General features: G+C 39.1%; 1 protein-coding gene across 3 annotated transcripts in view; it reads left to right on the top strand.

Moving 5' to 3' along the window:
• The window catches only part of LOC117413713 (lysine-specific demethylase phf2-like), a 34,915-nt gene that overhangs the window by 4,381 nt on the left and 6,231 nt on the right, over positions 1–24,303 (top strand). Inside the window, exons 2-18 of one of the 3 annotated variants that reach the window (XM_058999860.1) lie at positions 4,923–4,996; positions 5,387–5,504; positions 7,633–7,793; positions 8,674–8,815; positions 9,938–10,124; positions 11,002–11,164; positions 12,719–12,806; positions 14,142–14,248; positions 16,081–16,172; positions 16,625–16,714; positions 17,955–18,413; positions 18,923–19,042; positions 19,778–19,896; positions 20,252–20,430; positions 20,849–20,916; positions 22,230–22,396; positions 24,010–24,293. In XM_058999860.1, coding sequence (XP_058855843.1) covers positions 4,923–4,996; positions 5,387–5,504; positions 7,633–7,793; positions 8,674–8,815; positions 9,938–10,124; positions 11,002–11,164; positions 12,719–12,806; positions 14,142–14,248; positions 16,081–16,172; positions 16,625–16,714; positions 17,955–18,413; positions 18,923–19,042; positions 19,778–19,896; positions 20,252–20,430; positions 20,849–20,916; positions 22,230–22,396; positions 24,010–24,293 — 2,618 coding nt within the window. Of the gene's footprint in view, positions 1–4,922; positions 5,009–5,386; positions 5,505–7,632; positions 7,794–8,673; positions 8,816–9,937; positions 10,125–11,001; positions 11,165–12,718; positions 12,807–14,141; positions 14,249–16,080; positions 16,173–16,624; positions 16,715–17,954; positions 18,414–18,922; positions 19,043–19,777; positions 19,897–20,251; positions 20,431–20,848; positions 20,917–22,229; positions 22,397–24,009; positions 24,294–24,303 lie in introns of all 3 variants that reach the window. The other 2 variants (XM_058999859.1, XM_058999861.1) reach the window with 2 other exon arrangements.

Raw genomic sequence — 24,303 nt, 5'->3', positions numbered from 1 at the left:
CAGAGGCAGCAGCTAAGACAGTCTAGTTCGGGTTTATAGCACACAGTCTACTAACCGGATTGTCAATTAAGCGGATCATGTATTCACATTTTTATTGATGTGTTAAATGTGTGCTTTTAAAGCAAGCCAGGCTAGGTGCTTGCAGAAGTTTACATTTTTGCAATGCATCCTTGATTATTTCAGGGTGTGGGTCTGTTATGCAGGAAATCCATGAAGCAGATGACGTTGTACTCTATTTATTATTATTATTTGTTTATTTAGTAGACGCCTTTACCCAAGGCGACTTACAGAGACTAGGGTGTGTGAACTATGCATCAGCTGCAGAGTCACTTACAATTACATCTCACCCGAAAGACGGAGCACAAGGGGGTTAAGTGACTTGCTCAGGGTCACACAATGAGTCAGTGGCTGAGGTGGGATTTGAACCGGGGACCTCCTGGTTACAAGCCCATTTCTTTAACCACTGGACCACACAGCCTCTATTTAAATCAGTTATTCCATTTGATCTGTTTTCGATAGTCTTCTTGTTTGTGTTGCAGCCATATTTATTCATGGACTTTGTGGCAGGGATAATTGAGCCTGCTGGTTTAGTTGACTGGTGCACTGGAGGTGCTGTGTTTCTGAGGCTGATGCTCGTCATTTCAAGGTTACCTTATCTTCTCCTGAAGATCTATCGGCTCTTCACCTTGGTAATAAAACATAATACATTTATTTTATTAGTTGTGAGGGCTATTGCTGGAAGTGCCTGTGTAAGTCTGATTTGGCAGAAAAAGACCAGATAGACACACACACACACACACACACACACACACACACACACACACACACACACACACACACACACATACACACAGAGACACACAGTGAGTATTTTTACACGCAACACATGTTCTGAATATGTGTATTCTGCTTAGGTTTCCTGTATTATTCTCACTGTATACTTTAAAAATGATTTTAATTTGAACATATCGTCTGTATTCTCATTTTTAAAAAAAAAGTGCAAACAGCACCGGTTTCAAAAGCAACAATGTAACATACCATTTTCTTTGAAATTGCAACACTGTATCCGACTCAAGCTGCTGATTCCATTCATTCACAAAGCACCATATATTGAGATGAATGAAAATAAAAAGCAGCCCTGACTATTTTAGCAGAGCCTCTTATTAGACGGCAGAGCTTCCCTCTTTTTAGTAGAGTCATGAGCTTCAGTACTGTGTACTTGTCGTAGTGAAGATGTGTGAGGATTGGAAACCAGTGACACTACCGCCAGCGGTTAAGGAAGTGCAACTTTCAGTTTCTATTGTTTATTTGAATGTTTTGATTTTACTTTTAGTTCTCGCTGGAACTGCCTTTATCCAAGTCTGTTCTACACAGGCCAAGCTGTTACAAATTATTGAACCATCTTTACATCTGGGTAACACTTCACATTGCCTCTAGTTACTGTGTATTTACATAGTAGTTACTTGGTAAATAAGTATGTGTATTTGCACATCATTACAATGTTATTATGCATAGTTACAATGTACTTAATGTGTATCTTTTTGGATGATATATGTAATTACACAATTGTATCAGAAAAGGGTTAGGGTTATGTCATGCAAAAACATTTACACATTAAGTGCATTGTATCTTCATAATAACACTGTAATTATGTGTAAGTACACATGTATTTACTAAGTAATTACCATGTAAATACACAGTAATTAGAGACATTTAATGTAAAGTGTCACCTAAATTTGTCACTCAATTTGTTACCTGTTCAAAAGTGTAAAAAAAAGAAAATACAATAAAATAAAATCCACAAAACAAAAAACACCTGAAAATGAGATCACGTGTAATCTGCTTGCATTTGTTCTGGAGATGTGTTTTGGGGTTTTAACCACAAACCGCTGAAATGATGGTGATGCAAAACTGTAGAAAACAAAAGCTACCTGTCTGAACAGAGAGCCAGCCAGTGAATTAAAAAAAACAAAGCAAAGCACATGTCCAGTTGTGACCCAATGGGTTTATTTCCTTCAGTGGTTCTCTTTACAAGAACAGCTCAGCATCACAGTGGAGTAATCTCAGTGATCTGCACAGTGAGAGAACCAAATCTTTCACTAGAAGCCATGCCTTTTTGTATTTCTGGTATTTCTGTATTTGTGGTGTACAATTTTAGAGCGTGTGTCTTCTTAAATGAGCTTGTGGGCTTGTGTCCCTGGTGTGAAGGTTTTTTAAACATATTGCTCACTTTTAAAATACTTTAAAGGCACAGTTACCATGAATAGTTTACATTTCAAGTGAATACATCTTCCATGACCATTATTAATATCTGTGCTTATTGCTGATCTTTTTTTAAATGTATCCATTTCATTAGAAAATGTATCTGATTTAATGTGGGAGACTACTTGTTCAAATAACTGATATTGACTCTTAACTATTTCAGATTTTTGGTCTCAAAATAAAAATATTTCAGCAAAGCATTGTTTAGATAAAACCACGTGCTCATACTCTTCTCGAATCGTAAGTCATGAAATATGAGCTTTAAAATTGTTACTGGAGCCGCACTTTGATTATGAACAGCGTGGGAGACAGTGTGTAGTCAGCTGTGGCCTGTAGGGCTCCTCTGAATACAGTTATGGGAATGTAAGAAGAAGAACATCTTTCACAATGTAATGTTTATGGAATTTTGTTTAGGAGACCAGAAGATTGTCAGGGTTCATAAAAGCAATACAACAAGACATTTATTAAACAACGCAAAAGTGTGACTAAAATAATCCAGACGGTGTGTGTGTGTTATTTCTCATTTAAAATCTATAGGTTAAGGTTTGGATAGCGCTAAACTGGCGTGGGGTTAGATGCATTAGAACACTAGAATTCAAGGTGTGTAAACTAATTTTTTTACAGTGTGATCGAGATTTAGTATTTTCTCAAGGGCATGAGTGGTGTTGAATTCCAGGTGATTCCTTATTATTCTTATTTATTTATTTGTTTTGTCCAGGTACAGCACATTTGACAGCCTGCGTTTTGTGTTTCTAGACCTTGAATTCATAAGCCAGGCCTCTGTATCCATGTGTTGAAATAAATAAAGAACAGTAAGGGATTTGGTTTTCCTTGTTGTGCTTTTGTAACTCAGTGATACAGCCTTCAAAACTTTATCTTCTTTTAATAGAGTTTAAAAGGATTAATGACTGCTAAAGTAGTGCTGGCTGTTTTGGCTTTAAACATAATGTTTTTAAATCACTGTCGTCAATGACTCTTAATTACATCCGCTTCAAAAAATGAAAACCATGTACAGAATGACTGTTTTAATGATGAAGGTTTAACCACAGTGTAACCTCAAAGACTTGACTGGTACAGAATTTCTAATAATGAGGGTTGAGCTGTATAATCAGTTACTATGGTACCCCCACCCTTAGTCAAACTGGGGGCTTGTAGTGTAATATCACTTAAGAATGACTTCTTTGTTTGCAAAAATGATTAAGGAGTAAAGAGTAAGGCCTCATGCCTGTCGTAGCTAGGAAATACACTTTTAATAAGGAAGTCCATTCATGGTACACAAGCTTTGTATTGCTGATAGAAATGTTAGCTAGAGCATCCCAAAGTAAACTTTGTGTTTCTGGAAACACCCTGGGCTGCCCGCCTCGCGCTGGGGGATTTGGAGCCTGAACACAAGACACAAGCTTGGAGAGCGGGGATTAGGCGGGGCTAAATAGGCTCTTCATGGGTTGTGCCGCAACAGAAAGTGCTGCCAGCTTTTTTTATGTCATGGGCAGGGCAGCTGAACAATTGTTCATTCTTTGTGTGTGAATTGTATGCAACTTCACGCAACATGAGCTTAGAGACCAGGGCAGGGGAATGGTAGGTTAAAGAACCCCAGACTTGTTTGTGGTATAGCAGGGCCCATTGATGAGGGGAGGCGGGGGGATTGGGAGGGTAGAGGAGGGGGTATATACCAGAGACCCTTCTTACAGTTTGCTCATTTTCACAGCTGCACAGAGAGTTGTTCATTCCGATATTGTGGTTAAAACCACTTCCCTTTAATGATGTGGATTTTCAGAACTCTGGAAGGACAGAGTAAACCCACCCATATGTTTATTAATAGTTCTTTGTCTTTGTTGGTTTATTATTTGAAACACACTGTACATTCCCGGCAGGTTCTTATTCCCTTGTTGCACTCCTGCTACGGTATATACATGCTGTCATTTCAGTTCAAGTTAAAACTAAAGGACTTTTGCTCCTTTGTGCAAAACCCAGGTGCTGTCTGGGGCACCTGCCACCAACTAAGTAGGTCTGTCTGCTGTGCTTGTAATTGTGGTATAATTGAATTATCAAGGGGATGCGAAGACTTCCAGTTAGAAACATTGTCCAGCTGGCCTGTTAGATAACGGTAATAGAAAACTATTTGGGGCTTGGAATGTTTTGTTATTGTTTTGTTATTATTTTATAAGGTTTAAAACAATACTGTGGCAGTTTTTTTTCATGTGTAAATAGGGGAGGCGGGGGCGTCGGGGGGGTAGAGGAGGGGGTGTGGGGGGGGGGGGGGGTGTGGGGGGTTGAGCATCGCTCAAAAAGAAAAGAAACTTGAAAATAACACCAACGGCCATATTTTTTAAGCATTTACTCCAGTCTTTAATTAACTGCTATTTTTTTAAAAGCATTAAAATGCCTTTTAATTTCACAGAATCTAGAAGCAAACAACTAAGTAATATAATTCTAGTTATTATCAGCACTCGGCATGTGTTTGGTTTTTCGTTTTGCAACATTAACATGTTTTTCTATTCCTTTCAAAAAAATTTTATACCTACATTAAAAGTTGCCTTTTTCCATATCTATCTTTTTTTTTTTTTTTTTTTTTTTTTTTTTGGTAATACCTTCTGGTTTTGTGGAAAGCAGTTAGCATCTTTCTAACAGTTGTAACAGTTTCTTTTGTTGCTTCACAGCTGTGTTGATGTGGATGAAGAGGAAGCGCCAGACATTGACATCTATCACTGTCCGAACTGCGAGAAATCCCATGGCAAGTCCACTTGTGAGTAGAATACAGGCTGCAGGGTTCACAATGGCTGCCTGCTGCCATAGCCTGTCCAAGCGTACTTCCAGTACCTGTAGAACTGACAGGAGGAAGTCTTTGTTTTCATAATGCCTGATATCAAATCCAGTTCTAAAATAGAACTTCATTATCGACTTACATTTATACCCTGCCATTTAGGCCTGAGTGTTACTCGTGTAGAACTATACTTGAACTAGAGCATTCACCGGTATTGCTTTTATTGCAAAGTATAAAGCAGGTCTCAGAGCAACATGTTCCTTGTTTCTTGAAACACAGAAACATCCAGCATACTCGAGGGAACAACTAATAACAAGAATGGAGGCGCTTGTTGGAAGTTAGTATTTTTTTGTTTTTCAGTGAAAAAGAAAAGGAATTGGCACAAAAATGACACGGGGCAAAGTACAGAGGTGAAGAAGCCTGTCCTGAACGGCAGCCAGGTGTTTATAAAGGAGCTCAGAAGCAGGACGTTCCCAAGGTAAGAGGCTCTGCTTTTACATTATCTTAGGATGGTAAATGACACCCGTAATGGAGTCCAATAGGACTTCTAACACCGCACATGAGGTAAGGATTAACTCCTGACAGGCCGTGCTGTAATGCTGGGACAGCCGTGCGATGTGTGCTCTGTGAAGCACAAGGGAATCCAAGAAGTGGAGTAGTAAATGGAATAAGCTTGAGATTTCAGAGACAAGATGTCGGCTGTTTTTGTTTTTGTTTCCTGTTGAAGCAGTTGGTGGCACGCAGCTGCCACTGGAGCAGTGTGAGACACTGTTATGGAAACAACCGAGAATGACATCGCAATCGTTTTCACCCAATCAGAGAGCTGTGCTTGTCCAGACCGGTTTATAATGTTGTTCAGTATGCCCTTTTCATGAATATAATATTAGTGGTTGCAAGTACTGCTTTGAAATCAATTGGTAAATTATCAATGCAGAGATGGAGTCTGTACTGTGCTCACTCGTCAACTCAAGTGATTTGTTATTTACTTGAACACGTACCATTGTCCACTTCTTCAACATACAGCGCTTTATTCTTGGTGCTGCGTGAGATTGGCTGGTGGGAGAAGAATGGAAATGATAATAATAATAATACAATTATAATATTAATATAATATAATAAGAACATACTGTGCATGGGAGAGGTCTGGTAAAATGATTTTACACTGCAATTCAAATACAGATGTTTTTCTTTTTTATAATGTATTTTTTAAAAACTGTTGACATTGGAACATGCATGGGTTTCACAGGCAGGCAGGGAATGGAAGTGACTCCACTGACCCCCTCTCCCCTCCCCCAGTGGCTGGCCAGGACAGTTGTTTCCACAGCTCTGTCAGGTGCCAGCTTCTCGTGATGTCATTTCCTCTTTCAGGCTTGCCATGAGCTCACCCCTTCAATTCAAATAAACCCGGCAGATCTCTGGCAGACTATAACCTGTTACTAAACCGGTGTTTAAGAACATCACTGCTTTGGAGAAAATACAGTGTGAACACTCTGTATGTAGAAATGTTTGGATGCAGCTTACTGTGATCAGCCAAATAGTCCAGGGATTTTGGAAAGTAAACTCCATCATGTCACTTGTTTGCACATCAGGCAGCAGCAACTTCAGTAAATTCTTGGCTCGTCACCAGCATGTAATGGGAGTGAACTTCATCCTGTGTCACCAAGCACGTGGTGTTAGTTAGCTCAAGTAGAAAATGCATATAACTAGATTGAAACCAGTGCAAATTCGATCCGCAGTGCTGGGGTAGGATAAATGTCCTTCACCCAATTCAAAGTGAAAATAAAGTGTGGAAAACCAAACCAAGCCACAGAAATATGATGAGGTCATGCATTGCAAAGGTAAAAGAAAGCCTTGTTTGTTACACCTCCGAGTGTTAAAGTACAGCTTTTTGATGTGCAAGAGCTCCTCAAATGGCTTACCAGTTTATTAGCCTTTTGACAGCTGCACTTTCTGATACTTTGTGTAGCCGAGCTGTTGTGTGAAATTCTGAGCTTCTGTTAAGTTCTCGGCTCTAATACAGTCGAGTAGCTTGCATGCTACTGAAACACTCCAAGCACTTAGTCTCCTAAAAAGAAAACATGAGAAGGACTGAATACAGAAAAGTACAGATGTCGCAATATATTTATACATTGTTTCCAAGACAATGCTATTTGTAATCCTGACAAATATATAATATTTAAACTTTAATATTTATGTAAAACAAAATAGTACACTTCCCCTTATCAGTGTGAATATATTGAAGAGCACTTAAAAACGACCCTTAAATTGACCTGTGTGCTGTGCATGTGGTGTAATTCCTAAAAGTGTCAGCAGATGGGGCTCCTGCACCAGTTTAATTACAGAAAGAAAAATGAGTGCCAGAAAAGTGAAGAAATTTTAAAAGTACATCACATCTAGATTATCTTTCAGCTCTAAGAGAAAGATTACCCTAGGATAAGTAATTACATAATTGCAGTGTCTTATACTGACAAATAAATGAAATGGGCATATAAATACATATTAGTATGTTAGGTCATTTTACTGGTGTTCTCTATAGGAACGCTGCGGTGTGCAGTGTTGATAGAGTTGCGTCCCCACACGCTGATTGTTAACCCTTTCTGTTGTAGTTCTGAAGACGTGGTGGTAAAGCTGAATGGAAGCCAGCTCACACTAGACTATATTGAAGAGAAGGGCTTCACAGAACCCATCCTGGTCCCAAAGAAAGATGGACTCGGAATGTCATTACCCGCCCCCACGTTCTATGTTAGTGACGTAGAAAACTATGTCGGTATGTATTCACATTGCACCACGTCACAAAACACATGTAGACTGTGAATAACCTGTTGGCAGTCTAATGTGTTCATCAGTTAACAAACAGCGGTTATTAATGTCCTCGCTGAAGTACAATAAATGGGACAGAAAAAAAAAAGAAGTGATAGATTGTGTGGCAAAAGCATTAGCCTTTTATAGCAATCTAACTGTGCGGTGGTTTTTTGTTTTTATTTTAATAATAATAAAGATTTCTGGGTTTTAACCATTAAACTGATACGGTGAATCTAATAAAACTTCAAGGCTGCTTTGCTTTATTTGTATATTAAATCAGTGAAATGCTTTTTGAGGGGCAGAGCGTCTCAGTCTGAGCTCTTGTTGTGTTATTCACCAGTTAGACTTTTCCTATTACCCAGAACAGGCCCTACAAATTTGTTGACCTCAATAGTGGTCTGAAACTCCACATGTCAACATGTGTTCACTGGGCCATTCTTGAAGCTGTAGCTGTCTTCTGTTTTCATTTGTTTATGTATTAACCAAAAGAAAACTGTAACCTCTGTGTCTAGAGATAAGTGGTTGACCTTCTCTGGGAAGTGAGTGGAACACTGTTATCTGCCTTACAAATTGATAGTCTATTACTTGGATCTTTGTTTGAAATAAATAGGTTTTCCTCCTTGTGCGGTGACAATGAAAGCAGCTAGTCAGGCCTTACTGTTTAATGAGAAAGCTATAGACGATTGTATTTTAAAAACACCAGTCGTAGAATTAAACAGTTTCACACTGTACAATTTAGCTTTTTCTCTGTGTACAAATTGGAGATTGAAAGAAAGCTTTCCCTTCCAGTCTCAGTAAGAGACACAATGAAATAATGCATGGACGTGTCTTTGTTTGCTTTGTAGGTCCAGACAGAGTTGTGGATGTCATTGACATGTCCAAACAGACAGAGTGCAAGATGAAGCTCAAGGAGTTTGTTGATTATTACTACAGCACAAACAGAAAACGAGTACTGAACGTGATAAGCTTGGAGTTTTCTGACACAAGGTAAACTCAGACCGGGTTTAAGAGACATGCTCATTTACTGTTCAGGTCGATGCAGCTTATTCAGGTTCTGCTAGACAGAAGTGTTTATTGATTGACATCTTTCAGATGGCATAATCCACTGCAGCCGCCATCTTCCCCCCCCTTTGATCTACCAGTTTCTATTGCAGTCTGAGATACCAATGTTCTAAATAGTCAGGCCCCGACAATCTCGCTCCTTTCTTTTAACCATTACATGCTGTCGGCCGTGTACTGCATGTCATCTGGTTCAGCTCCTGCGCACAAAGACACCGTCTTCACTGACTTATAGTTAGTAATAAACTGGTATGTATTAACGGCAACCAAAATAGGGCTTCTGATTTTCGGTTTTAACCGATAAAAATCGATGACTTGCATCTGTCATTGATTTGTTCAGAATACTTTAAACCCACCCTACTGAGTGGCAGCAATTTCTTACATTTCTATTGGAGGATTGTACATGAGGATTGTATTTTTCTTGCTGGCGAGATTTAAAGCTATATTACAGTTCGATAGGGAGTAATTACACACTCATGGAATTACAAACAGAATTACAAATTGTGGTGAAATGTAAAAAAATGCCTAAACACACAAAAACCCCAGAAGAATGTGCCTGTGAGCATAAGGACTTCGTTGTGAAAGACAGCAAAGGAAAGAAGGTACAGTTGAAGTGTGCAAGTACTGTCCAGTTACTGTACATATTGTGACAGAAAAAAAGTGCCTAAGAATTTAGGAAAGTAACCAAAAACAATAATTTCACACAGTATATAAAAAGCGAAAGCACCCACCCACCCCCACCCCCCCCCCAAAAAAAGATTTTTATAAAACTTGAAAATAGCTAAAAAAAATAAGCATTGAAAAATGAATAAGACTGAAAAACAAAAACCTTAAATATAACCCACGTTGAGTTATCAGATTGGAATAAGAGGATTGGTTTAATCCCTTGGGATTAAACCACAAAGTACAAATCTGAAACAGTCAGTACTCCGGCAGATGCTGGTCAAGACTGTGGAATATCCACCCCCTGATTCCACTGTTCCGTTCACACATGAATACGGGCACCACATCATTTATTTATTTATTTATTTATTTATTTATTATCAAAAGAATGTCCAGTTTTGTGGAGAGCCCTGAGATTGTCAGAAAGCTGTCCTGGGTGGAGAATTACTGGCCTGACGACGCACTCCTTGGAAAACCCAAAGTCACCCAATACTGCCTGATCTGTGTGAAGGACAGCTACACAGACTTCCACATAGAATCAGGGGGAGCCTCCGCATGGTACCATCCACTCAAAGTAAGCATACAGCTTCACAAACCCCTCATTCTTATAGTACTGAATTCGGTGCACTGCCACTGTTTCTGGTGTGTTGCATTTAATAATGCTTGTTGTATTGCATGTGTTCACTATGAGGATAGCCTGTTATACCAATGGTGTTATACTATGAAAGCTAGAGCCTGTAAAGTGAGTTTAAACTCTGCAATAATGAAATACTGTTGTGTGGAGATAGGCTACTATTATTACCAAGATGCAGTCCTTTGCCCCAAACACAAAATGGATGATCAATGTATTGCATTTGAAAATGCTGGATTTCGAGACTGGATTGTAAACTCAGTACACAGGGTTAAAATGCCTGTATCGTTGTCTCTTTGCCATTAAATATGTAATGCCCTTCAGTGAAATGAAACTGTGCTCTATATTCAGTGGTGTTGAAGTAGGCTATTGAAATCAGTCCTCCTAGCGTGTGATTGATTAGGACTCTCAACAACCGCATGGCACAAGCTGTATATCATTGTCATGTTCTCCTGGTTAAGGATCAACCAGCTGAAGCATTTGACTGCTTGTCCGAGAGCTTCCTTTTGATTTTTTTTCAGATGCTTTAATGAATTAGGAAATATTCAGTTCTGGCCCCACACCAGGTATTTCTAGCCCAGAAGGCTTAATGCATCATTTGGGTTCTGACTTAAGCAGGTCAGTTTGGATCAATTTGTGCCTGAACTCAGACGGAGGCAGTTATCATCTTTTAAGAATAAGCAGACCCCAACCGAGTTGTCATGTCTTTGATGCGTGTGCTCTACATTTTCTTTAATAATGTCGTAATGTGTTTGTGATGATGCAGTGCGCTTTATTGACAGTTCTTGTTTTGTTGTATTCATTTGGCTTTCCCCTGCAGGGAGATAAAATATTCTTTTTAATCAAACCAACTTCTGCAAACCTGTCCCTTTACGAGCACTGGCGTTCCTCGTCCAATTACAGTGAGATGTTTTTTGCTGACCAAGTAGACAAGTGTTACAAGTGCACTCTGAAACAAGGACAGACTTTATTTATTCCTTCAGGTAAGCACTCCCTGTAACTGCATATCCATAAAGTGATGTTAAGGATGTCCAGAGTAAATGGCTTCACATGTCAAAAGTGTTATGTAGGGGATGCGCATACAAACCGTCTTTTTCAGCAGTAGAACTTCAAAGAGTAAGTACTTCAGATGCAGACAGCTAGGATTCTACAGCTCTGGCCAAAGGTTTTGCATCACCTACAATATTAGGATTGAGATATAATTAAAAAAAAACTATATGAGCATAATTTAGATCTTTTATTTAAGATTGTGTAATCAAAGAAACTACAGAACGATATCGCAAAAGTCTACCGGAACCCATAACAGTAGTACAGTATTTCATGTTAGATTTCGAAATGTCCCACTACAAAGCAGTACGTAATTCAATATGTTAAGGTAACATTATTCAGCAGGTTTCATTCGACTTTATGAAGCAAAATGAGTTCCTTCTATGGGGTGATGCACCACGTTTGGCCATAGCTGTACAGATACACACAATGCCAGGGGGATTGTGAAACAAAATGATGAGAACTCACCAACCAGAATGATTATAAACGTAATTAAAAGGGAAAGTGACTCCTCTTTAAGCGTATGGTCATGGGTTGTCAGGGAAAGTTCGCTAAGGCAAACATACCATGAGCCATATATAGAGTCACATATAGAGCCATATATAGAGCCATATATAGCTTGGAAAGAAAATATAACCCAGCAAGGGGGGCAGCAAAACAATATATTTACCATGCCTACTGCTGATCACATGAAATGTATCTGTAATCCATGGGATGCACACAGACTTAAGGACAGTGTTGGTAGCTATTTTCCACCATTCAATCAATCGGCCAATAATACAAACAGAATGTGTCTTTTCAAGTACCTGCTAACTGCATTGAATAGACATCTGACACTTGAACCTCCAGAAACTGGTGTTGTGTTGCACAGCAAAACACCACATCTGGACAAAACAGCTTTACTGTACTGGGATATGCTCTTAGAGTGGCTGAAAATACAAAACACAGATGAAAAGTATTAGTCGATTTGATAAGAATGCTATTCAGAGAACAAAGGGAACCTGCTTTAAGAATCGGCTGGCCAAAAAAAAACAACAAAAATTCTGAATAAAACCAGCTTAATGTTTACATTCCTACACAAATTTCAAAATCTTGATAGTATTATATTTTTGAACATTCGCTTGATAGTAAATGAAAAGTCCAGCTGTGGTTCATTATATGTACTATGTACAGTAGAACAGATACATGTAACTGTGTGCACGCTGTTTAGATTACTGCTCAGGGTCCCTGCGAAAGCTGGGATTCCAATGAAAGGATCATTTGGCACAGGGACCCTCTCCAGGCCACACAGTCTTGTTTAATGGTTTATATCAGGACATTTCTGTGAAAAGAAGAGTAACAAATGAGAAAAAACTAACTAACTAAACGCATGTTGTTTCTCACAGGTCATTTACAAAAGCAACAATCAGGGTGAGGGGTGCCATTAGTTATGTCCAATTTTCTGTATTTCATATTTATTTTGAGATCCCTTCTCTTGTTTTTTTTACCAGGTTGGATTTATGCAACGCTGACCCCAGTGGACTGCCTGGCTTTTTCTGGGCATTTTCTTCATAACCTGAGTGTTGAAATGCAGATGAGGTACACAATTTACATTCCTGTATTCACCCAACATTCAGGGGCCGCGAGGCTTGGAATAACACAGAATTCATTCATGAAACTGGAGTAATGAAACAGCAATCTTTTGAAAGGAAAGAATCACAATATGTTATTTATTGTTATACATGCATATATATATACACAACATGTGTTTAATCTTGACATTGTCTGTTGCTTGATTAATAATACGATCAGTTGATGACACGTGTATGAAATTGTGTTGAAAGTAATTCAAAGTATTAACGTAATGCTGTGAACTGCAAGTATTGCATAATGCCAGCGAATGTTTAATACACATCTATTTACTTGCATGTCATTTGACAGTTTGAAAATATTTGCTTACAAGTAAGTGGAAGTTAGCCATGGTCTTTAAAAAGTGCCCTCTGCCATTTTGTAAGATTATTTTCTTTTTTTGAGGGACGTTTTTTTGGTAGGGCACTCAGGCAGACAAGATTAATTGATCAATTATTGTTTACTTGATCAAAGCCTGCAGGTGTGATTAATCAATGAATCATTAATCGATTAACCCCTCCTAATATATATATATATATATATATATATATATATATATATATATATATATATATATATATATATATATATATATATATATATATATATTATATAGATAATCTGATGCAGTGTACAGTATTCAGATTTGCATTATATAAAAGTGACAGACAGCTCAGCTGGGGATGTTGCATTTATTAAGCACAGCGCGCTTCATAATTAGGTCTGTGTATCCATTTAAACTAGGAACACAGAAAGCACTCTGGGTGTTCCTGTTGTGGTTAGAAAGAAGGGTGCCTCAATGCAGTGGGAAATTGCGGTGTATTTTAAGACCCACTGCGGTAATTGTGGATCAATCCTTTGTATTTATATAATGCTTGTAAACGTTTTTACCTTGCATGCACGCTAAGTAATTGGGAACCATTTTTGCAGTGCAATTTGTACCCTTCAATTCAGACTTACAAATGTCTCCCTTATGTGCTTGTTATTTTAAGGACCACTTTAACGATGTTAGCGCTACATTATTCAAAAATCCATCGACACACTGCTGCCCCTAACAACCTGTGTCTGTCATTTGAACTAGTTTGTTTAAATGAGCTCCCCCCCGCATCTATCAAGGCAAAATAAATCACAGTTCATGTAAATATTGTACTTCTAAACTGGGCACAACTGTTGCATGGTTTATCTGGATGAATGTGTTTCCTGCATCTGCTGAAACACTGATTGCACAGATTTGCATTGTGTGTTGTTTCAATTGGGGATGTCTGCAGCTCATTATTGGAAAGCACAATTTGTTTTGTATCACAGAGCATATGAAGTGGAAAAACGAGTGAAAATTGGCAGCCTTACCCAGTTTCCCAACTTTGAAACTGCGTGCTGGTACGTGGGCAGGCATCTGCTGGAGAGGTTCAAAGGTAAAATAAGAACATCCTGCGCTAATCTTTTACATTAGCAATATGAATCACCATTGAAAGTTCTTCATTACTGTAATTGTACATTTTCATTTGTTTCCCCCATCCTCTTGTCAAGACTTTTTTTTTTTAAATGGAAAGAATTGTAAGATTTTCCTGCCTTGAACTTGCCTGTAGCTTCCTGAAGGGGATTCTGCATGCAGATCTTCACATGTTATTTTAACCCTTGTTAGCGAAACCTCACTAAATACACTGCTGATTAGCTTCGGAGGAATTTTCTTATGCTGAAATCAGTTACTCTGGCATCTTGCTATTGTAAAGCTTCAAATGCTTTTGCCATTTGGCACAATTGCCTTTGGCTGTTTTTATAACTGATTAATTCATTAATTAAACTATTTTTTTTTTGTTGTATCTGGAAACAAGAATCAAATGTCGTATCGTGTAGAGAAATCTGATGATATGTTCGTGTCCTGGCTTTACGAAATCTCCTGTCTTCGCTTGGGAGTGTTGCATTAGCTCTGGCGCTCCAACGGGTTAGGAAGGCAAAACTGGCAAGGGACTGTTTCTCCTCATTGCGGCCAGGCGCCCGTGGAGCTCAGGCGGGCACCTGCAGGGCTTGCCTTTGTCCTCTAGAGGCTGGTAGTTCGCCGACATCTGCTTTCGAGCTCCTGAATGTAAAAAGGTGATCTGCTTGGTCATGGGATCAGAGGACGCCCACTGACCTTCAGGTCTGAACTGTGTGGGGATCAGTGAAGGAGCGTGATTAGACGTTCTAAATTGGGGAGAAAGTCAGGTGTAAAAACAAGTAAGACATGCTAAAGTACGGTGCCCCAGGAGTGATCAGCAATCCTACAGTATTCTTTAAAAGCTGCTGAGTTAAATTCAGCAGCAAACCCTGTTCTGCAAGGACAACATGCCATGTAAATACCCACCAGGTGAATTCTCTCCAGAGTAAAGGTTAATAGCTCTTGAGTGTTGATTACACACGCCTGTCTCTACTGGGTCTTGCCTATAAAGTGATCTTTTAGCAGCTCTCCCTGTAGATTCAGCCCCCCTCTCAACTTCTGCCTGTTTCCAGCTGCGAGGACAGCCATGCACAAGGCTGTGGTTTTCCGTTGACCTTTGCCAGCCAATTTCACTTGATGCTCAGCAGGACTGGCCTTCACAATATGTGAAAGTGAGGCTACACTCCCCCTGGCCGGGCTGAGTGTGAGTCCAGTCTTCTAAATCAAAAGCTATGGTGCTTTGTGACACTTTGGGAAATACCTGTAGTTTCTGTCTTGTGTGTTCATTGTAAGTATATGTGATGTATTCACTAAGGCATGTGTCTTGAGAAGGTTTGGGGTTCCAGTTGCATGTGTTTCGTTTGTAGACCACTAGATGTCACTGCACGTGCTAGTCTGCATTTGTGGTAAGAATATTGGAAATGCTGCTTAAAACTAAGACCATGTTCTGTGGGAAAGACTATGGTGATGGATCTGCAAATGAAACACTAGCAGTTTTCTTAGAAATGTGTTAAAAACAAAGAACATTACACTGACTGGTCATCCCTTTATCATTTTTTTCTTACTTTAAATGGGCTGCAGTACCTTTTTATACAATTACCTGTGAATGAAGGAACCTTGATCAGTCTTTGATGCTGTAATGTGTTTCCTCGTTACCCAGTTATCTGAAACTCTTCTAAAGATTACAAACCTTACAATGGCAAGATGTAACTGACACCTAAAAGCTGAACTCCAGTCTTCTTGCTGGTTCCTCAATTCTACTGTTCCAGACATTTTGAGCTCTAAGGAGTTTGACTCTAGCTGCAGTAACACTGCTGTTTAATTCCTCAGGCTTGCACAAAGCTGGGAAGCAGCCGCTGCCTCACTTGGTACAAGGAGCCAAAATTCTTAATGGGGCTTTCAGGTCGTGGACTAAGAAACAGGTAAAAAAAAAAAAATGGCCTAAAGCAAAATATTGCCAACTGCTGTTTGTAATGCCAATCATGTGTTATGCTTGCTATAATGAAATGTTTATTAAATCAGTGATTTTTCTTACGTTTTTTGTATTCAGTTATGTACACGGTATCTTCACCTTTGCAACCGAACACTGCTGAATACCGAGGTCTCAAAATTAGGAAAATTAATCTCTGCAGCCCCCTAACTGCTCTGTATAACCCCCTATGCAGAAGCACAGTATTTACATTTTCCCTTTTTCTTCTCTAAAATCTGTGTGGTCCTCTGCACTGCCCTCTGCTGGACAGATAGGATGTGTTTTGTGTGATTTATTTCTGCAGACCTGCAGTGTGTAATTTATATTCCTCTGTGAATGGCTGGTGCAATAACCTACCAGCGCGCCTCCGGGAAATCTCACCAGAAATCTTTTCTTTTACTCAAGGCTCTTCTTGAACACGAAGATGAGCTTCCAGAAAACATGAAGCCATCACAGCTTATCAAAGACCTTGCCAAAGAAATCAGAATTACAGAGGTCAGTTTGTTGTCCTTGCGTTACTGTTTGTGGCTACTAATCTTGCATTCAAAAACGAGTACCGGAAATGTCCAAAATGTTGATTTTTGTATGCCGTTCATTACTAAGCGTTTGTAATCCGACGCACTGCATCCCTGTCTCCACTGGTAAGTGGTGTGTGCTGCTCCTTTGGGCTCCCTCTCATTGGATTGGGAAGAGCACAGGCCACAGTGTGGGTCAGTGCCGAGGTGACTCTAACAGCAGCAGGGCTTTCACTTTGTGTATCATGCTAGGAAAGTGGAGGGTCCCTTTAAAAGAAAGCACCTTGCTCTGTGCTTCACTTGGCCCCCCATGGTGATTTGCTGGACCACACAACGTGGATCAAAAAAGCACCAAGATCTGAGAACTAGCAGGCACAGCCCAGTGAGTTTCCCACTCTTTTGACTGCATGCATTGGGTGTGCCCTGTCAGATACATGCTGTAATATTTAACCTATATCTATGTAAAAATATATATCGTGGCAGAGTAGGGGGAGGAAAGATATAGTCTAGGGGTTTGATGCAGGACTACATCCCCCAGAATGCCACGGGCGTGAGCCAGGATGAGTTACATCTGCCTGTGGTTAAGCAGGCAAGTGTATAAGCAGGCCAAAATAGTTGGTCTGGGTCTGTGTGGAGGCCAAACACCGGTGTGGAGACCTGTGTGGTCGAATGAAAAAGGTACTGTGTGTGTTTTGGTACTGGTAAACGGCTGAGCCGGCCAGTTTATTAGGTTAGATCTTGAAAAGTGCTGTAAAGTGCTCTAAACAACCCACCTGCAGTTTATCCCAGCGGGGTATAGGTTGATCAAATCAACCTGAGTCTTTCTGCCATCAGCAGTGAGATAAAGAGAGAAAGCCAACACATGTATCTGTCAGCTAGATCTATCATTGTATTCAGATTGAGATGATCGAGAGGTTAAAGCAATGGATGATAGAAAATACTATGAATATCAATGTCAAAGGTAGCCAATATACAATGGTAATTGAAAGCAGTACCAGGTGTGCAATAAATGGATGCTTTAAGATAAAGCGTGCGATATTTTGTGTATATAGCAATCCATTAATAACCAATGCAACACCCCTTGGACCTTTATTATTATTATTATTATTATTATTATTATTATTATTATTATTATTAGTATTATTATTATTATTAGTATTATTATTATTATTAATATTGGAAGAGTTGTACATAATCTTGCCTGCTGCTGATTCTTTCAGAATGCATGTAAAGCCATGAAGGTGGAGCTGAGTGCCAGCGTACCCGTGGAGGAGCCTCCTGCAGTGGAGCTGGAGGAACCAGAGGAGTCAGAGGGGCCTGGTCAGCCTGTGTCCCCCATGTCCTCCATGTCCCCTGTATCCCCCGTGCACATCCCCTCGCCACCCCAAGAGAAACCCTCCCGCAAGAAGGCTCCCAAAACTCCCAAGACGCCTAAAAACCCCAAGACCCCCAAAACGCCCAAGACCCCCAAAACGCCCAAGATGCCCAAGACCCCCAAGACGCCCAAGACCCCCAAGGCTGTGAAAAATACAAAAACCCCCAAAATGAAAGAGGGGGGCAAGAAAAAAGGGAAGAAAACAAAAGAAAGCTCCTCTTCCCCCACCACGCCGACCCTGGACGTCCTGGAAGCGCACACAAAAGAGGCTCTGACAAAAACAGAAACGTCAAAGAAAGGGAAGGTGTGTGTGTGTGTGTGGACTGCCTGCTGTCAGCTGGCAATATATATAAAATACACACTGATCCTTGTATAATAGAACATGCACTGATCCTTGTATAATAGAACACGCACTGATCCTTGTATAATAGAACACGCACTGATCCTTGTATAATAGAACACGCACTGATCCTTGTATAATAGAACACGCACTGATCCTTGTATAATAGAACATGCACTGATCCTTGTATAATAGAACATGCACTGATCCTTGTATATATAGAACATGCACTGATCCTTGTATAATAGAACAATAGAACATGCACTGATCCTTGTAGAACATGCACTGATCCTTGTAGAACATGCACTGATCCTTGTAGAACATGCACTGATCCTTGTATAATAGAACATACACTGATCCTTGTAGAACATGCACTGATCCTTGTTCTTGTAATTCATTCCTGTACACTCCTTATGTACTGTAAGCAACATGTTCACTTCTTGCGGGGACTTTATTTATTTTTTCATATACAGGCTGCAAAGAATGTGTTGAGCATGCCAGAGAAAGAGGCCATCAGCAAGCAGAACGAGCTGGAGAAGTTTGAGATCAGAGAGCAGAACAAGAGCAAAACAGAAGCTAAATGGAAATACAAGGTAGAACTAATGCTGGAGTGTTGCAGGGGTCAGTTGTTGATGTGGTTCTGTATAAAATACAAAACAGCACCGACCCAAGTCACCGTTATTCAGATTCAAAAAGCATTCATGCAACCTGACTGTAATTTGTGTATTCAAACTGGAAAACCAATTTCTAAAATGAATCCAAATTGTGCTTGTTACATATTCCTTCCCGGCCCTCTCCTGTTACGATGGCTGCATTGGCACCATTCATTATAGAGAGGGCTGTTATCTTCTAAGAACCGTATATTATTATTTATTTCTTAGCAGACGCCCTTATCCAGGGCGACTTACAATTGTTACAAGATATCACAAATTATTTTTTTACACATTATTTTTTTACATACAATTACCCATTTATACAGTTGGGTTTTTACTGGAGCAATTTAGGTAAAGTACCTTGCTCAAGGGTACAGCAGCAGTGTCCCCCACTGGGGATTGAACCCACAACCCTCCGGTCAGGAGTCCAGAGCCCTAACCACTACTCCACACTCCTTGTATGAGAGTATAGGTGTTTACTAGCATAACAACTCTTCGGACTAATTAAGTATTGACACCATTCATAATTGTTAATGACAGGAACATGCCCATGGGCAGTGCCACAGTGAGCTAATAGGAGGCAGATCTGGAGGTGAGTGTGTATTCACTGTCCCCACATTGGAGTGAAATCTGAATTGCTTTTTGTGTTTGTTCCTGTTCTTTTCTTTGTAACAGAACAGTAAACCAGATTCATTGCTAAAAATGGAGGAAGAACAGAAATTGGAAAAGACACCATTATCAGGAAACAAAGACAACAAATTTGCATTTTCTTTTTCAAATAAAAAATTACTAAGGTATGTACACGCTAGGAGTTTCCTAGAATTGTAAACCAAAAAAAAAAAAAAATACTTAGTTCAGGTAGAATGAATTTAGTATTTTCTAGGACCCCAGGAATAACCAGAGGGAAATGTATAACAGGAAGAGAAGTTAGTACACATTTCAAAATGACAGTACACAATGCTGTTAACTTTTTGGTGGTACATCGATATGAATATTTATGCATGTCCTGATACAGGTATATTTCCATGTGAAGGAGACAGACCCTACATCTTTCCTGGTTATACTATATGAAATAAATCCATTTTAAAATACTGCTAAATAAATCAATGAAAACATTTAGTCACTTTTTTTTTTTTTTTTTTTTTACAGTTCTAAAGGGCTAAAACCACAGATGAATTCAAGTATATTTGGATCATTACAAAACCTGAAGGAAGATAAAGTGAAGCCAGTCAGGGATGAGTATGAATACGTGTCAGATGAAGGAGAACTGAAAATTGACGAGTTTCCAATAAGAAGAAAAAATAACACAGCAAAAAGAGATATTTCTTGTGAGTGTGCCAGTTATTCATTTATTTGATTCATAACCGGATTTCATATTCAGATGGAATGCACAGTTATACCTGTAAGGTGGTATTACTAGATAATGGTCGATGGTTGATGGTTTAAATTCAACCTTTTAACAAGTGAAAATGTGCAGATGAGTACCATTCCAAATGATTATATTGTAAGACACACAAATACTAAAAGTAACTGTTTGACAGGTGATTTGTTTGTCAAACAGTTATCATCCAGAACTATAAAAACACTCAATAATGCTGAATTAAAAATACAAATGAGTCATTTCAATGACAAACGTTTCGACCTAGACGTCTTTTTTCAGTGTCTTTGCAGTTTTACAGAGCAATGACCCCCGTGGACATTTTCTTGTAATGTTGGTATTAAAGGTTAATTGTTTGTTTGTTTTAGTTTTATCGAATATAAAAGAGCCGATTCAGCAGGCAAAAAAACCAAAGCTTCAACGTACACCCGCCAAGGTATGTAGAAGCTTATCTGCACTGTTTTATGAAGTAAGTGATTTAAAAGCAGTCTATTAATATAGACTATAGTGACCTGAAGAACTTTGCTTAATTACATTTTGAATGTTTTCCTAAATTATTGAGGTTGGATTTAATTGCTTTATACATTTTTTATAAGTTAAAAAAACCTGAGAAAAGCATCGTCAAATTAAATGCTTAATTTTTGTAATGTTCACGTATGTTATAAAGACCATCAAGCTACTTTCTCAAAGCTCTTTACTTCAGATCATCAAGAGCCCTTGTTTCTTACTTGCAAGCCCCAGACTTATATTTCAGAGTTTGTTTGTTTACAGTTTGTTAACTTTATTTGATGTGTTCTTCCTGGGGGAAATGTTGCTAATTACAATTTGAGTACATTTGAGAATCTAACCCATTTTAGATTTACATTTGAATGTAAGTTGTTGGGCTTGATCATGGGAGAAGAATTTTGTTTTTTAAATGATCAAAAGTGAATGCCATTGGGATTAAACAGCATCTCGTTTGTGAGGCTCATTAGTGGAAAACGAACAAGAGAAATTAAAATACAGGAATGCACTGGTTACATAGCATTGCATGGGCGTAAAACAACATACAATGTGATTTCAAGAAAAACCAAGAAGAAAAGCCAAGAAAATTCCACAGACTGATGAGGAGAACAATTTTGGTGCAAGTTCAACTGCAGTTATAAATCGCTTTACGAAAGTTCTCAAAGAGGAAAGCATGTTATCCTTGTAAGAGGTGTGGAGAATGTAAAACAGACTTCCTCGCTTTCCTTTTTACACACAATCCAATTAGGGGTCTTATATCCAGTTGGAACTTTAATTGACAGGCGTGTGTATCCCTTCTCAGTAAATGTGATATTTCATACAGTAAATTACCTGTATTCCCTGTCTAAAGTGCTCCCTACAGGAAGTGTGCTGTCTACTGGGTACAATAATAAAGGTAGAGTCTAGCTAAAATATATTTTAAAAAAAAACGTTTTTTATTATTATTATTTATTTCTTAGCAGACGCCCTTATCCAGGGCGACTTACAATTGTTACAAGATATCACATTATTTTTACATACAATTACCCATTTATACAGTTGGATTTTTACTGGAGCAATCTAGGTAAAGTACCTTGCTCAAGGGTACAGCAGCAGTGTCCCCTACCAGGGATTGAACCCACAACCCTACGGTCAAGAGTCCAGAGCCCTAACCACTACTCCACACTGCTGCCCCTGTTTTGTTGTTTATCAATCAAGAGTTTGCTTATTGTTTCTCACATTTTCCCAATCTTTTCCTGGCTGTAGGCTAATGATTCCTCAGATGAAGGGTCGCTTCACATTGACACAGAAACAAAGACAGAAGTCAAAGGTCGAAATTCAAAGGTCAAGAAGGAAAGTGGTAATGCTGCGGGAATACTGGATCTCTTACAGGCCAGCAAGCAAGTTGGAGAAATTGATTACAATGCAAACAGGTAGGGATATCTGCTACATTGCAAGAATAGAAATAAGACCCCATTGCATATCGGTTTGATCCACTCCGGGTTTCACTATGACTTAAAGACGACAAATCAGAGTTTGTTACCTGTAGGGTGTGGCGAATCAAGCTTGTATTAAAACCTGGAATGGGTGAAAATGCTGTGCAATAGGAGTCTTATTTCCATTCCTGATTATGTGTATATGTTGTTAATGTGGATTGGCAGCTGTACAGTATGTGTATATAAAGAATAACGTGTTGCAGGAACCAGGGAAAGACTTGAACTGGTTTTGATAAGGAATCTGAACACATGCTGGACCCTTGCTAAGGGCAAGAACATTGCAACTGCTAAATTCCCAACAATTAAGAAAATTCCTATTTTTTTGAAAGGAGAAAAGAATCATGTTAACTTTACAAAATGAAAAACAAAAGCGATTGAGAGTGCTTAAGAGGACTTGAAATATAAAATGTAGTTGTTTGGTTCGTAGTTTTGTAAACTTAACTTGTTCACAAAGTTATTGAAGGACTCAGTAAACGCTTTGTAACTATGGCCCTAAAAGTTTAAATACTCAGAAAAAGATTGTTGTTAGTTACAATGTTCTTACAAGTTTATACAGTGGATTTTGACTATTATATATATATATTGTCCCCGTAATCAACAGCAAAATACAATAGCATGTAGGGAAGCCGTAAGTGAAACACAAGTAGCATAATATAGCCACCAATCAACACATAAATGATTAAATGCAGTAAGGAGGCTCCTGTGTAGAAGCTTAGATCCACACAGACTCCTTACATGTACAGCCACGGCTCCACTATTTATTTGTTAAAAGCTACGTTGCTCCAGGCAGTTCCTCTCTTAATTTTGCCTTTCGGTGTTTTGGTCGGCTTTTGATGGTCCATTTCCACTGCGTTGAAGGCTGCAAATGAGAGAAAAACAGAAGAAAATGGGAGCAAAATATGTTAATTTCTCTGTGATTGTTTTAAGCATGTTTTAAACTGACAAATGACGTGGAAACGACCTCATTCAATTACAGCAGCATTAAAAGGCCTATTTTTGCTTTGTTTCAGCTCTCTGTGTAATGATTTAATAGGTAGTTATCTTGATTTTCTTGTGGTCGTTGCTGCAGGAGTCAGGAGTGCTTGCTGTGTTGCAAAATGCAGTAATGGAAAAAATCTGGTCATCAATACAAAACTTCGTAGCACCAATAAACCTGTGGATTCTGAAAATCCACGAAACATGCATTTATATGCATACAAAAAAGAACAGGACATGGCTTGATGAGCAGAAAAAGATACATACGTTGTGCCCCCAGAGCCAAACTGCCATATATATTCTTATGTAAAGATCATTGGAAAATCAAAAAATATATATATCATTCATGATCTTTACAGTACTGCAAATAAAACAAAAGCAGTGTTGCTTTTTTAATTCTTTTTTGTTCAACTCATTGAATGGTTTCCTGAAAATCTATGCTTAACTAACACAGACCCCCCCCTAAGTTAGACTAGTATACCAGTAATGAGTACTAAGGAGCCCATGGATCCATTTCTCTACTTCAGTTCCTGACCCTGCTTACAGTATTTATTGATTTATTTATCGATTTACAGTCCGCCACCTGCTTCTCCCAGCACACAGGAAGCCATCCAGGGGATGCTGTCAATGGCCAACCTCCAGTCTTCAGACTCCTGTCTACAAACCTCGTGGTCCAACAACCAATCAAAAAACAACTCCCACACGACGCAGTCATCCAAGAAGACAGGCAACGGCAACAACAAGAGGCCCGCCAAGCGCCCGCTGAAGAAAAGCACGAAGAGCAGCAGTGTGGACAGCGTGGAGATGTTTGAGGACGAACAGGACCACCTGCATGCGTGTTTCAAAGATTCAGATTACGGTAGGTGTTG

This window comes from Acipenser ruthenus, chromosome 25 (assembly GCF_902713425.1).
Source record: "Acipenser ruthenus chromosome 25, fAciRut3.2 maternal haplotype, whole genome shotgun sequence".
NCBI lineage: Eukaryota > Metazoa > Chordata > Actinopteri > Acipenseriformes > Acipenseridae > Acipenser > Acipenser ruthenus.
This window is presented reverse-complemented; position numbering and strand designations above follow the sequence as displayed.